Genomic DNA, 13,313 nt, shown 5'->3' with positions numbered 1-13,313 from the left:
GACCCCCTAGCCAGAAAGTATTTAGTTTCATTTCACTTTTAATTTGTATACCGCCTTTTAAAATGACTATACATAAGGTGTTTCACAAGCTGAAGAAACAACAAAATATACAACAAAGATCATACACCTTATGAAGGAGCGTCTCCACCCCCATCGATCTACCCGGACACTGAGGTCCAGCGCCGAGGGCCTTCTGGCGGTTCCCTCACTGCGAGAAACCAAGTTACAGGGAACCAGGCAGAGAACCTTCTCGGTAGTGGCACCCGCCCTGTGGAACACCCTCCCACCAGATGTCAAAGAGAAAAACAACTACCAGACTTTTAGAAGACACCTGAAGGCAGCCCTGTTTAGGGAAGCTTTTAATGTTTGATGAATTATTGTATTTTAATATTTTGTTGGAAGCCGCCCAGAGTGGCTGGGTATATAATAATAATAATAATAATAATAATAATAGTAATAATAATAGTAATAATAATAATTTTTATTGTATTATAACAGCCTTTCTCAGCCTTGGGTCCCCAGATGTTTTTGGCCTACAACTCCCATGAACCCTAGTTAGTGGGACCAGTGGTCAGGGATGATGGGATTTGTAGGCCAAAAACATATGGGGACCCAAGGTTTAGAAAGGCTGCCTTACAACAATCTGATCCAATACAAAATAATAATAATAAAAACATAACTTTGAAATAAACGACTTATGTCAAGCAAAGTAATATTCAACAACCCATTCGAATATAATAGTGCAGAATAAAATTATATCACCTGAGGCCCTTCTTTGTGTGCCTTCTCAGTGTGAGCTTCCGGAGGGTGGCAACACGAGAATGGGCCTTCTCTGCAGTGGCTCCCTGTTTGTAGAATGCTCCCCCCCAGAGAGGTCCGGCTGGTGCCTTCATTATACACCTTTAGGCGCCAGGCAAAAACGTTCGTCTTTACCTTTGGTTGATTTGATTGACATCCTGTGCCCTTTTAAAATGTTTGAGGGGGTGTTATTGGGTTGTTTTTATTTTGATTATGTACTTTGTGGTTTTATATTCTGATTTTATTCCGTGAACCACTGACACCTGCAGGTATAGGGTGGTATATAAAGAATAAGAATAAGAATAAATAAAGCAGCAAATAATAATTTGATTCAGAATTCCAATATAGAACTGCTGTCACTTAGATGTGGATACATTGCCCATGTTTAGCCTGTAGTGACCCCTCAGTTCGGAAGATGGCAGATTAATACCCCCACACACCTTGAACATGCTTTAGAGGATACCCAGAGACAGCCTGTTGTCTTTGTCCATGGAGTTTGAGAGATTTCACTTTCTTGAGAGATTTCACTTTCTTGGGTTCCATGATCACTGCAGATGGTGACAGCAGTCACGAAATTAGAAGATGCCTGCTTCTTGGGAGAAAAGCAATGACAAACCTAGACAGCATCTTAAAAAGCAGAGACATCACCTTGCCGACAAAGGTCCGTATAGTTAAAGCTATGGTTTTGCCAGTAGTAATGTACGGAAGTGAGAGCTGGACCATAAAGGAGGCTGATCGCCAAAGAATTGATGCTTTTGAATTATGGTGCTGCAGGAGAGTCTTGAGAGTCCCATGGACTGCAAGAAGATCAAACCTATCCATTCTTAAAGAAATCAGCCCTGAGTGCTCACTAGAAGGACAGATCCTGAAGTTGAGGCTCCAGTACTTTGGCCACCTCATGAGAAGGGAAGACTCCCTGGAAAAGACCCTGATGTTGGGAAAGATGGAGGGTACAAGGAGAAGGGGACGACAGAGGATGAGATGGTTGGACAGTGTTCTCGAAGCTACTAACATGAGTTTGGCCAAACTGCGAGAGGCAGTGAAGGATAGGCGTGCCTGGCGTGCTCTGGTCAATGGGGTCACGAAGAGTCAGACACGACTGAACGACTGAACATCAACAACAACAGAGACAGCCCCTGGAGAAACAACCACTAACTTTAGTGCTGGTTGCCTTTTATTTCCGTACTCCATTCCTTGTGTGTGCTCCACAGCACACAACACTGCGCAGGGCATGTGCATGCAGCAGTCTTGCACATTGTGTCAACCCATGACTTTTCTCCCCACAGGCAACCTGCTCTTCCTACATGAAAGTCGCTTCTGTGTAGACAACATGGTGCTCTCCCAGATGTTGTTGGACTCCAGATCCCAGCAGCCTCTGCCCCGTGGCGAACAATGGGCCTGGCATGAAGGGAATTTGCAATGCAGCAACACCTGCAGGGTTCCATGTTGGGTTTTTAAAACTCTTGAGACATTGTCCTGGGCAGCTTTGTATCCAAAGGTTTTGATCGTCCCGGATTTCCCTCCAACCTCATGCCCTGTGTCCGTCCTGTTTCCTAAATTGGTCTCGCCTGGCTCACTGTGTGTGTTCCCCCCTACCCTCCTTTCTTTCTCTCAGAACCAGCTATTTTTCTGCAATCCACCTGCTGCCACCTGGGACCAGCTGTCCCCTGTCCTGAGCTGGCAATTCTTGGCTGCTACTGACCGAGGCCTAAACACAGATCAACTCAAGATGCTGAGAGAGAAACTCTGTGGTAATGGGGGAGTCTGGTAATGCGGGGCCAGTATAGTGCAGTGGTTCAATTTATTTTGGATTTTCAGAACCCCACCATTTAGGACTGGGCGATATATTGATATATCGTCCAAAACCAGTTTGAACTACATACCATGATCATCATCGTCACTTTCAATTTGTATACCGTCTTTCTACCTTACAATACCCAAGGCGGTTTACAGGTTGAAGAAACAAATAATGTACAGTGGTACCTCAGGTTACAGACACTTCAGGTTACAGACTCCGCTAACCCAGAAGTAGTAACTTGGGTTAAGAACTTTGTTTCAGGATGTTAGAAAACCAAGGCGCCCCTTCTGGTTGGTGCAGGCGCCCCGGGAACAATAGCCGACAACCACGTCGGACGTTTGGCTTCTGAAAAATGTTGGAAAACCAGAACACTTTTCTTCTGGGTTTTTGGCATTTGGGAACCAAGGCGTTTGAGAACCAAGCTACCACTTTCCATCAGTGACCGTGAATGTAGAGCCAGGGTTGGTGATAGCTACTCCAGATAGAATGACAGAGTGTTATCTTCTGTTCCCTCAAGTCCATAAAGTGGAAGTAAGGGGGTGGGGGTGCCAAAGAATGGTCAACTAAGAGGCCTAAGCCCCCCCCATTTCTGTCAAAACAATTAGGCAGCTCACTCCTTGCCTTTTCTTTCCACTGAAGGACCAAATGCAACGCCGCAGAGCACAGTCACCTGGGCACAGTTTGCCAAGGTAAGCGCCGCCCCTGCCTCCCGCTGCTGCTCACCAAAGCACTTTCCTGTTCTTATTTCCTCTCTTCTGTTCCCCACAGCCTACTTCGTACGCTTTCTCCTTCTGGACCTGGATTGATGGGATCTTGCTCCTGATTAAGGAGCACCTCCTGCAACTCTGGAACAACGCGTAAGGAGAGGGGTGGGGGAGAAGAGGGGGGGGGGAAATGCAGCTTCTTCCTTCGCAAATAGCAGAACTCGAGGAGTCGCACAAAGCCTGTAATGGCAACGGCCCCAGGAGGGCGCTGTTCGCTAGGGGGAGTTTTGCCTGTCTCCACCACTCGTTGCAAAAGCCACCTGTTGTTGTTCAGTCGTGTCCGACTCTTCGTGACCCCATGGACCAGAGCACGCCAGGCACGCCTATCTTTCACTGCCTCCCGCAGTTTGGCCAAACTCATGTTAGTCGCTTCAAGAACACTGTCCAACCATCTCATCCTCTGCCGTCCCCTTCTCCTTGTGCTCTCCATCTTTCCCAACATCAGGGTCTTTTCTAGGGAGGCTTCTCTTCTCATGAGGTGGCCAAAGTACTGGAGCCTCAACTTCAGGATCTGTCCTTCTAGTGAGCACTCAGGGCTGATTTCTTTGAGAATGGATAGGTTTGATCTTCTTGCAGTCCATGGGACTCTCAAGAGTCTCCTCCAGCACCATAATTCAAAAGCATCAATTCTTCGGCGATCAGCCTTCTTTATGGTTGAGCCACCGGAGTTCTTTGCAAATACTCCAAACCCCCTTTCATAGAATCATAGTTGTAGAGTTGGAAGACATTGTCTTGTCAAATGCAAGATGGTTCTTTTAAAATTGGACTCAGAAGCAATACAAACGCAAGTGGGGGAGAAGGTTACAGATTTTATTCCAAACAGCAAGCAGTATATACATTACCAAGCAAGCACTTCAGTTTGCCATGGGGAAGCCCTTCGATGCACAGCTGTGCGGCCAACAGGCTGTGCTGAACTCCCAAGTGTTTTATTCAAAACTAGGTGTTTTATAGATGTTGTCTCAGCTGTGCGCCACCCTGCCCTACATCAAAGTCACATACTGGCCAGTGCATGTTTTTAGCCATTTGCCACCACACCACACACCAAAGGCAACCATCAAAGACTTTTTTACAATGGATAGAGAAAGTAACAAAACATAGATAACCAGAGCCAGGAAGAGTTGACAGATCAGTGTCTCCTCGTACAATAATCTTCCGGAGTAATTATCCCATACAGACATCACGCGGGTTATCTAGTCCAACTCCCTGCAATGCAGGAATATTTTTGCCCAACAAGGGGGTCGAACCCACGACCCTGAGGTTAAGAGTCTCATGCTCTACTGACTGAGCTGTTTTGAGGGGCCTTGCAAATACTTGCAAGGAATGACTGCAGAACCCAGATATTAGGTTGCTCTCCTTCTCTGCCGGTGCCTCTCCTGCCTTCATAAGCAAGTCTCTCCACCCCTGACCTTTGAGAAGGGGGGTTCAGAGACTGTGAGAAGGAGACACAGCTCACTACTGCAAACAGGCTAGCCATTAAAGAAGCGGGCTGTGGCTCAGTAGCAGAGCATCCACTTTGCCCTGTATAACTTAAGGAGCGTCTCCACCCCCATCGTTCAGCCCGGACACTGAGGTCCAGCTCTGAGGATCTTCTGCTGGTTCCCTCACGGCGAGAAGCGAGGTTACAGGGAACAAGGCACAGGGCCTTCTTAGTAGTGGCACCAACCCTGTGGAACGCCCTCCCATCAGATGTCAAGGAAGTAAACAACTACTGTATATTCTGGTGTATAAGACTACTTTTTAATCGAGGAAAATCTTCTCAAAATTCGGGGGTCTTATACGCCGGGTGGAGAATCTGCGGTCGAGTATATCTCAAACTCTATATTTTAACTGGAAGAGTTGGGGGGTCGTCTTATACGCCCAGTCGTCTTATATGCTGGAAAATACAGTACCTGACTTTTAGAAGACATCTGAATGCAGGCCTGTTTAGGGTTTTTATGTTTGATGTTTTAATAGGTTCTGATGTATGCTGTGAGCCACCCAGAGTGGCTGGTTCGGAAACCCAGCCAGATGGGCATGATATAAATAAATATTTTATTTTATTTTATTTTATTTTATTTTATTTTATTTTATTTTATTTTATTTTATTTTATTTTATTTTATTTTATTTTATTTTATTTTATTTTATTTTATTTTATTTTATTTTATTTTATTTTATTTTATTTTATGACATCCAAAAGGCTGTATGTTGAAGCCCCAGTATATCCAAGTAGGGTTGCAAATATCCTCTGCTTGAAATGTTAGAGAGCTTCTGCTTGCTCAGTTCTGCAACATGGAGCAGACAGGAACTTTGCTTCTGCAGACTGCTCTATTAACATGTTGCCCGGGGCCTCGATTGAGTAAATTCCTTGTCCTTGTGACTCAGGGGAGTGGGCTGCAGGAAGAGATCGTAATAAAAGTAATTTTATTATTTGTACCCCACCCATCTGATGTGAGGCTACAGTTGTCGGGAGGGAGTTAAGGCAGCGCAAAGGTGGCAGGTGTTTGACTTCGATATTTCTCCTCTTCCCACCTTGCATCACATCCTAGTCTCATCATGGGGTTCGTGAGCCGCAAGCGGGAGAAGAGTTTGCTGAAGAAGAAGAGGGCAGGCACCTTCCTGCTGCGCTTCAGTGAGAGCACCGCAAATGGGGGCATCACCTTTACCTGGGTGGACTTCGACGACACAGGTAATTTCCTGGCATTCTCTCCTTTGCCTTGCCTTAATCACAGTGTGTGTGTGTTTTTCTGCTGTTTTTTAAATTCTTCTTGGGTTTTTAAAAATATTTTTATTAAAGATTTTCTTGATTTACAAAGGTAATGCAATGTCTCTCTCGTATTTTTCCATATAACATTTTTACAAATTGGTTGTTGTTGTTGCGACATTAGGAAGAGAAGGGGGAGGGAGGTGGGCGGGATGGGGAGATGGGTGGGGTAGCTCTTCTCGTTTTTTTTTTTTTAAACAATTTTGCCGATGCCACATTGTATTTTTTAACTTATGCTGTGATTAGAGATGTGAATCCCTTTTAAGAAATCCGTGAAAATGGGGTTGGAATGTGGCGAAAGTTGTCCCTGTGACAACTTTGCCTTGCTCAGAGGGGGAAATCAGATTATTCCTGTGTAGCAGTTAGAGAGTTTATACCTTACTTCTCTCTGCCTTGTTAAGCTGGAGAGTTAGTGCCCCTTTGTGTCAGAGCACAGAAAATTTATGTTCCAAAGATGAGTTTTTAGGCTTGTAGCAAATCCATTTCCTTTAATTAGTAGAACTTAATCAAGCATTTGGACAAGAAGATAAGCAAGGTTAAAAACAACATACAGTGTAAGCTAGGATTACAAATCTGAAGTATTGATTATTGAGCAGAGCTGGGAAATGCTAATTAAGTCAAGCAAGTCTAGGCTGTCTCTGAAGGACGTCACAAAAATCGAAAGAAGCCTTTTCTTCTTTTTTTCTTTTTTACCATTTTAACTGGGTTGCACTGGGGTAAGGAAACTCAGCTATAGGGCCTGTTCCTGTGTCCCTGGAACCAGCAAAAACAGGTGCAGAAATGGGAATATTTGCCAGCAGCCCCCCATTTTCAGGGAGTTTTCTCCCCCAGGCCTTTCATCTTTAACCCTGATAAATGTGTATGAGAACTAGGGATGGACAAACCCATTGCAGTTCAGTCCCAGTTCTACACGGGGGCAGAACTAAGTCCATCTCCTTTTGCTTTCCTGCAGATTTGAAAGTGAAAATCCTTTAAATACAAATTATTATTAGTTTTTAAGTACTTAAGAGGTGGTCCAAATAAATAAACAAACAGAATGCATGAACCAGCCCCAGGATTTTCCAAAATGAGGTATTGGTGCACCCTCTCATTTTTGTCAGTCCTTCTGAACTCTCCTCATGTGTTTGGTGCAGTGGCAGATTTACGTATAAGCTAAACAAGCTATAGCTTAGGGCCCCACCCTCTTGGGGGCCCCCAAAAAAATTAAAGGAAAAAAACTAGATGTATTAATATACTGTACTTATTCTTAATTGTATTTCAGTTCAACAATTACTTTGATAAAATACATATTTTGTTAAGTGCAAATGGCTTTAGATACCTAATAGGTCCATAAATTACCATATATTATATATTAATTACCATATATTAATTACCATACTTTACCATATTCAGCACAAAAAACAGCGACAATTTGTTGTTGACAAAGGACAGCTGGACATATAGCAAAGGTAAAGGGACCCCTGACCATTAGGTCCAGTCGTATCCGACACTGGGGTTGCGGCGCTCATCTCATGTTAGTGGCCAAGAGAGATGGCGTGCAGCTTCCGGGTTATGTGGCCAGCATGACTAAGCTGCGTCTGGTGAACCAGAGCAGCGCACAGAAACGCCGTTTACCTTCCTGCCAGAGCGGTACCTATTTATCTACTTGCACTGCGTGCTTTCGAACTGCTAGGTGGGCAGGAACTGGGACTGAGCAACGGGAGCTCACCCTGTCGCGGGGATTCGAACCGCTGACCTTCCGATCGGCAAGCCCTAGGCTCAGTGGTTTAACCCAAAGCGCCACCCGCTGGACATATAAAGGGCCCCATTACTTTCAGTAGCTTAGGACCTCATCAAACCTAAATCGGGCCCTAGTCTGGTGAGATGTAGGCAGACAATTTTAATTCTAAGCCTGCCTGTCTGTTTTATTTAACTTTTATATAGCTGCCATTCAGTAAATATTCCCTTGGTTGCTTGTTACGAAACAATGACTTTTTTAAAAAAAAACAAACCAAAAACCCAGTACAGAATCTTTATAATCGCCAGCGAACACTAGAAGATAAGGCAGTGGGGATTCTTGCGACAGAGATAGACTAAGAAGAATTTGCGTATTTAAAATGCAGTTTTGAAAAAGCTTGCATGAGCAAAACTAACTCCACCTGACAATGGAAAGGCTTTTTAAGATGCGTCTGGCTTCTCTGCCTCTTTGACTGTTTTTCTAACCTCTGCAGGTTCCCCCAAGTTCCAGTCAGTGGAGCCCTACACCTGCTCCGAGCTAAAGTACCTGGCGCTGCCAGACATCATCCATGACTATCAATTCCTGGCTGTGGAGGAAAAATCTGAGAATCCACTGAAGTACCTCTATCCCGACACGCCCCGGGATTCAGCTTTTTCTCCTTACTATAGTGAACGCCGGGAAGGTATTCCTGCCTGCCAGATTCTCATGGGGTTCCCTCTTTCAGTGTGGTGTAGTGGTTAAGAGCGGTAGACTCGTAATCTGGTGAACCAGGTTCGCGTCCCCGCTCCTCCACATGCAGCTGCTGGGTGACCCTGGGCTAGTCACACTTCTCTGAAGTCTCTCAGCCCCACTCACCTCACAGAGTGTTTGTTGTGGGGGAGGAAGGGAAAGGAGAATGTTAGCCGCTTTGAGACTCCTTCGGGTAGTGATAAAGTGGGATATGAAATCCAAACTCTTCTTCTTCTTCTTCTTCTTCTTCTTCTTCTTCTTCTTCTTCTTCTTCTTCTTCTTCTTCTTCTTTCGTGACACTCTTCTGTGCCCTGAATTCCAGGGCATTTGGATGTCTTGCATTTTCACGTTTATGGGCTCGGCTTATATGTATTCAGTATTTCTGTAATCTCGCCGTGTGGAATTCAGCCTCCTCAGATGATGATGATTTATTGAATTTATATACCCAATAACGCCCCCCCCCCCAAAAAAAACATTTAAAAACGGCATAGGATGTAAATCGGATCGACCAAAGGCCTGGTTAAAAAGGAACGATTTTGCCTGGTGCCTAAAGGTTTATAATGAAGGCCCCAGGCGAACCTCCTTGGGGAGAGCATTCCACAGACAGGGAGCCACTGCAGAGAAGGCCCTGTTCTTGTGTTGTAGTCCTCCGGACCTCTTGAGGAGGAGGCACACAAAGGAGGGCCTCAGAAGATAATCTCAGGGTCTGGGTAGGTTCATGTGGGAAGAGGCAGTCCTTGAGGTATTGGGGTCCAGAGCTGCAGAGAACTTGATTGCTGTTGAGGTGAGGTTTTGAAACAAATTTTGCAGCTTTTATGGCTGCCGTGATGATGATGATAACCAGGCTTTTTTCAGCCGAACTCGCCAGATGTCAGCTCCGGCACATCTCAGGTGGGTGCCATTGCCATTATAAGAGAATAAGGGAGACGTTAACGGTGAGTTCCAGCACCTCTTTTTCTAGGAAAAAAAAAAGCACTGGCGATAACTATGGTAAACTTTATATGCTGCCATCTATGTCATAGAACTTCACAGAGTAACATAATTTACAACAAAAAGAAGATAAAGCCAGGTCCTCGGCTCTGAGGGGTTTACTGTCTAAGGGTGAAGACAGATAATTATACGAAACAGGAACTTGCAGCAAATTTTTCAGCTGTGGTGTTGGCCAGGCTTAGTCCCAGATTTGGACATGCACACCAGCTGTTAAGTCTTGCCCCCATACTTAAAGTAGGCTGTCTGCTTTTATTTTGGGGAAATAAATAAAGGAATGTTTTACACGGAAGGCTTACCTACTTATTTGCCATTGTATTGGCTGTTAAAAAAATATTTTTGAAAGTGCAAGACTTCTCCATGGGTTGGGGTGAAGGGAGCAAGGTTCATTGGTGACATCATCAGGGGGAAGGCCAATCAGTGCTGCTAGCTTCTGCTTCACACTTGCCAACCGCCTGCCCCCGAGCTTGTCTCTTGAGAATTAAAATACGTACATTTGGACATTAATCCTGTGCTAGGGGTTGTGTCTCAGAAACTTCAAAGTAAATTATTCCTTCTTTATATATAAAAAGGTGAGCATTTGCACATCAACAAGACAGATTTCCAGATCTCCTCTCAAGCATAGAATTTGAGTAACATTTGTGCAAACTTCAGGCACTCTCTGAATGCAGAATCTACTGAGACAGAACTCACGGGTGCTGAGCTCAGTGCTGTCTTCCTTGCTTTGGTTGGTGAGGGGTCCAATCCTGCTTCTAGCTCCTTTATACACCCTGTTTTCTCTCCTTCCCAGCGGACCTGCCAGAAGAGAGACGCTACTTGAACCGACGCCTGATCAGAGTCTCTTCTCAGTGAGTTATGCCATCTCATCCCATGTCAACCTCTTCGAGAGCTTACTTGCCATGCCAGATCTGATCACACCTCTTTCAATTTCTGAGCCTATTGGGGACACCAGCAATTTGGGGCTGCCTTGCATACTGAATCCCCTGGGCTGCGGTTGTGAGGAGGAACATCCTGGGCTCCCCCCATCTGCAGTGGGCCAATTTGACCTGACGTTTCTATGAAGTCAGGTGACTCCAAGCACTAAGGGAACCCCTTAGTGTAGCTGTTCCTCAGAAGACCAGCCCTCACAACCAATCAGCTGATTATCCGTGATGTCACATAGAAAGTCAGGTGTAGGGCAGGTGGGTGTGGCTTGGGGGAAACACCCTTATGGGCCAAATTGGGATATCTGGTGGGCCACAGGCAAAGACACCTATGCAAAGACAGAACTTTAACCTGTGCTAAAAGCTCAATGGGATAAAAAGGTCTTTGCAGCTTGCTTGATGCCTAAAGGAGAGGCAGCCAGACAAAGCTATTTAGGGAGAATGTTCTGCAGCCTGGTTGCCATGCTAAAAAAGGCACTGCCTTGACATCCCATCCAGTCCTGCATCTGAAAGTCGTAGCGCACTTTCTTTCCCTTGTGGACATGCATTGAAGCTGCACGTTGGAAAATTCAGGACAGAATTTTGTCTAAAATGTATAATCTGTTACTAGATTTTTTTGGGGGGAGGGGGAGAGATCTTAACCTCTGGGAAAAACTTAAACGATTTGAAGTTTACAGCATGTTATTCTTTGAAGGAGAACTACTTGAAAACGATTTACAGATGGTATTTAGCTCCGAGTAGGCTTGCTAGGATGTATAAGACTGAATCAGAATTTGCTGCCAAGGAGTGTGGTGGAGTCTCCTTCTTTGAAGGTCTTTAAACGGAGGCTTGACAGCCATCTGTCAGGAATGCTTTGATGGTGTTTCCTGCTTGGCAGGGGGTTGGACTGGATGGCCCTTGTGGTCTCTTCCGATTCTATGATTCTAGATAAGTGCTGGAGATGCAAAGAGGTTGAGGGAACGTTCTTTCATATGTGATGGACATGTAAAAGAGTATTGGGAAATAATCCATAATGAACTGAAAAAAAGGTTTAAAAGTACTCCCCCCCCCAAAAAAAAACCGAGTCCTTTTTGTTGGGGATAATTCAGACTGAAATTCCCAGGTGTCAAAAAAGGTTATTTATGTATGCTACTACTGCAGCCCATGTTTTGTTAGCCCAAAAATGGAAAAGGGGAGAGCACTTGCTGGCCTGCTTGCTGGTCTCCTGCAGGCATCTTGTTGGCCACTGAGAGAACGGGATGCTGGACTAGATAGGCCATGGGCCTGATCCAGCAGTCTCTTCTTAATGCTCTTAACTAAGTGCTCATGTTCATCCAGGCAGCCAGAAGAGGCCCAGGTTCCCAGGCTGAATGATTTGGCCCTTGCAGACGATGAGCACTTGAACCATGATCCAGCAGGATTGGAGCACAGCCTTCAAGTTCCCAGGCTGAATGGTTTGGCCCTTGCAGACAATGAGCACTCGAACCACGATCCGGCAGGATTGGAGCACGGCCTTCAAGTTCCCAGGCTGAATGGTTTGGCCCTTGCAGACTATGATCACTTGAACCACGATCCGGCAGGATTGGAGCATGGCCTTCAAGTTCCCAGGCTGAATGGTTTGGCCCTTGCAGACGATGAGCACCTGAACAATGAATTGGTGGGGTTGGCGCATGGCCTTCAATGCCTTCTGTCCAACAGGCAAGGTGAGTGGTGGATCTGTGGCCCTCTTGAGGGGTGAAGTCCTTGCAACAGGGCATAGTCTCCTGGGGCTACATTTGCAATGCTTTGGGTATCTATTCTGGGTCACAGCACCCCAGATCTCTACAGTATTTCCTCCTTCAGTTCCCAGATGATTCTCTCCTTCCCTCCTGTTTCCTCCACACTAGATCCTTTCCTTCCACTGCCGGGTGATGATCAGTTGCCACCGCTGCCTATTCACCTGTTTGAGGCGCCTGATGAGATCCCAGAACTGAATGTCATGCCTCATGAGATCCCAGAGCTGAACGTGACGGCTGATGAGATCCCAGAGCTGAGCGTCGATGAAAGCGATTTTCAGTAGGCTCCCATGTACTGTCACTGCTCCCCACTTTGATAAGACAAACTGGAATCTTCTTGGAAATAAAAGCAGGTCTACCAGAGGGTAGATGGTGATGATTTCTGGCAAGATGGATACCTAAAACTGTGGCTCTGCTCCCTTCCGACTGCTTACTGTCTTCCTTGTGTCCCCGCAATGGAGCATGGCTTTCTTATTAATCAATTCAAAGAGGATGCTGGACCACCTTTGAAGTTGCTCTTGAGTGTTCAAATAGAGAGGCTGGAGACTGGGAATGCCTGAAAATGGGTGTGTAGGCAATGAGAGTTATGCTAGTTTGGGTTTTAGGTATTTGGGGGCCACCATGCTTGCCCGTCCCGTGTGCGGCTGCCAGCTCAACCTGTATATTTGTAAATAAGCAGGCGTTATGTAATATATTTTATATCCTTATGACCTGTCCTGTCCTGTACAGCTTCTCTTGAACTTCCCATCATTTGGAGAAGTTGAGGGTGCAAATCAAACTGCATATTGGTACCTGCAAACATGGACATGCTCTTTTCTCTGGAATTTTGGTCCTTCCGTTCAGTCGTCTTTTCCAATTTGTATTTTTTTCCACAGACTGTTCTGCTAATGTCATTTCCAAATCATTGCAGCAGCCCATGGGTTTCTTCCTTATCCTCCCACATCTTTTTTCCAGACCTGATCTATGGCAAGTTTGGGGTTTTTGTGTGTGTTTGTTTTTGTAATAAAATTCATTTTTGCTGGCTCCACGGTTTCCCCCACATTGTGATTTTTGCATAGCGTGCGCACACACACACACACACACACACACACACACACCATGA

General features: G+C 45.4%; 1 protein-coding gene across 1 annotated transcript in view; it reads left to right on the top strand.

Annotated features, from left to right (window-relative positions):
- Nucleotides 1–13,234, top strand: part of STAT2 (signal transducer and activator of transcription 2) — a 38,017-nt gene extending 24,783 nt beyond the window's left edge. Inside the window, exons 17-24 of the mRNA XM_033138629.1 lie at nt 2,414–2,549; nt 3,236–3,285; nt 3,365–3,453; nt 5,887–6,026; nt 8,312–8,500; nt 10,325–10,382; nt 11,775–12,139; nt 12,323–13,234. Of these exons, the coding sequence (XP_032994520.1) occupies nt 2,414–2,549; nt 3,236–3,285; nt 3,365–3,453; nt 5,887–6,026; nt 8,312–8,500; nt 10,325–10,382; nt 11,775–12,139; nt 12,323–12,495 (1,200 nt within the window). The 3' untranslated portion in view covers nt 12,496–13,234. The remainder of the gene's footprint in view (nt 1–2,413; nt 2,550–3,235; nt 3,286–3,364; nt 3,454–5,886; nt 6,027–8,311; nt 8,501–10,324; nt 10,383–11,774; nt 12,140–12,322) is intronic.
- The last annotated feature ends 79 nt before the right edge of the window (nt 13,235–13,313 follow it).

Source organism: Lacerta agilis, chromosome 2, assembly GCF_009819535.1.
Source record: "Lacerta agilis isolate rLacAgi1 chromosome 2, rLacAgi1.pri, whole genome shotgun sequence".
NCBI classification, from domain to species: Eukaryota; Metazoa; Chordata; class Lepidosauria; order Squamata; family Lacertidae; genus Lacerta; species Lacerta agilis.
The sequence above is the reverse complement of the archived record's forward strand: the minus strand, read 5'-3'. Positions and strand labels throughout refer to the sequence as shown.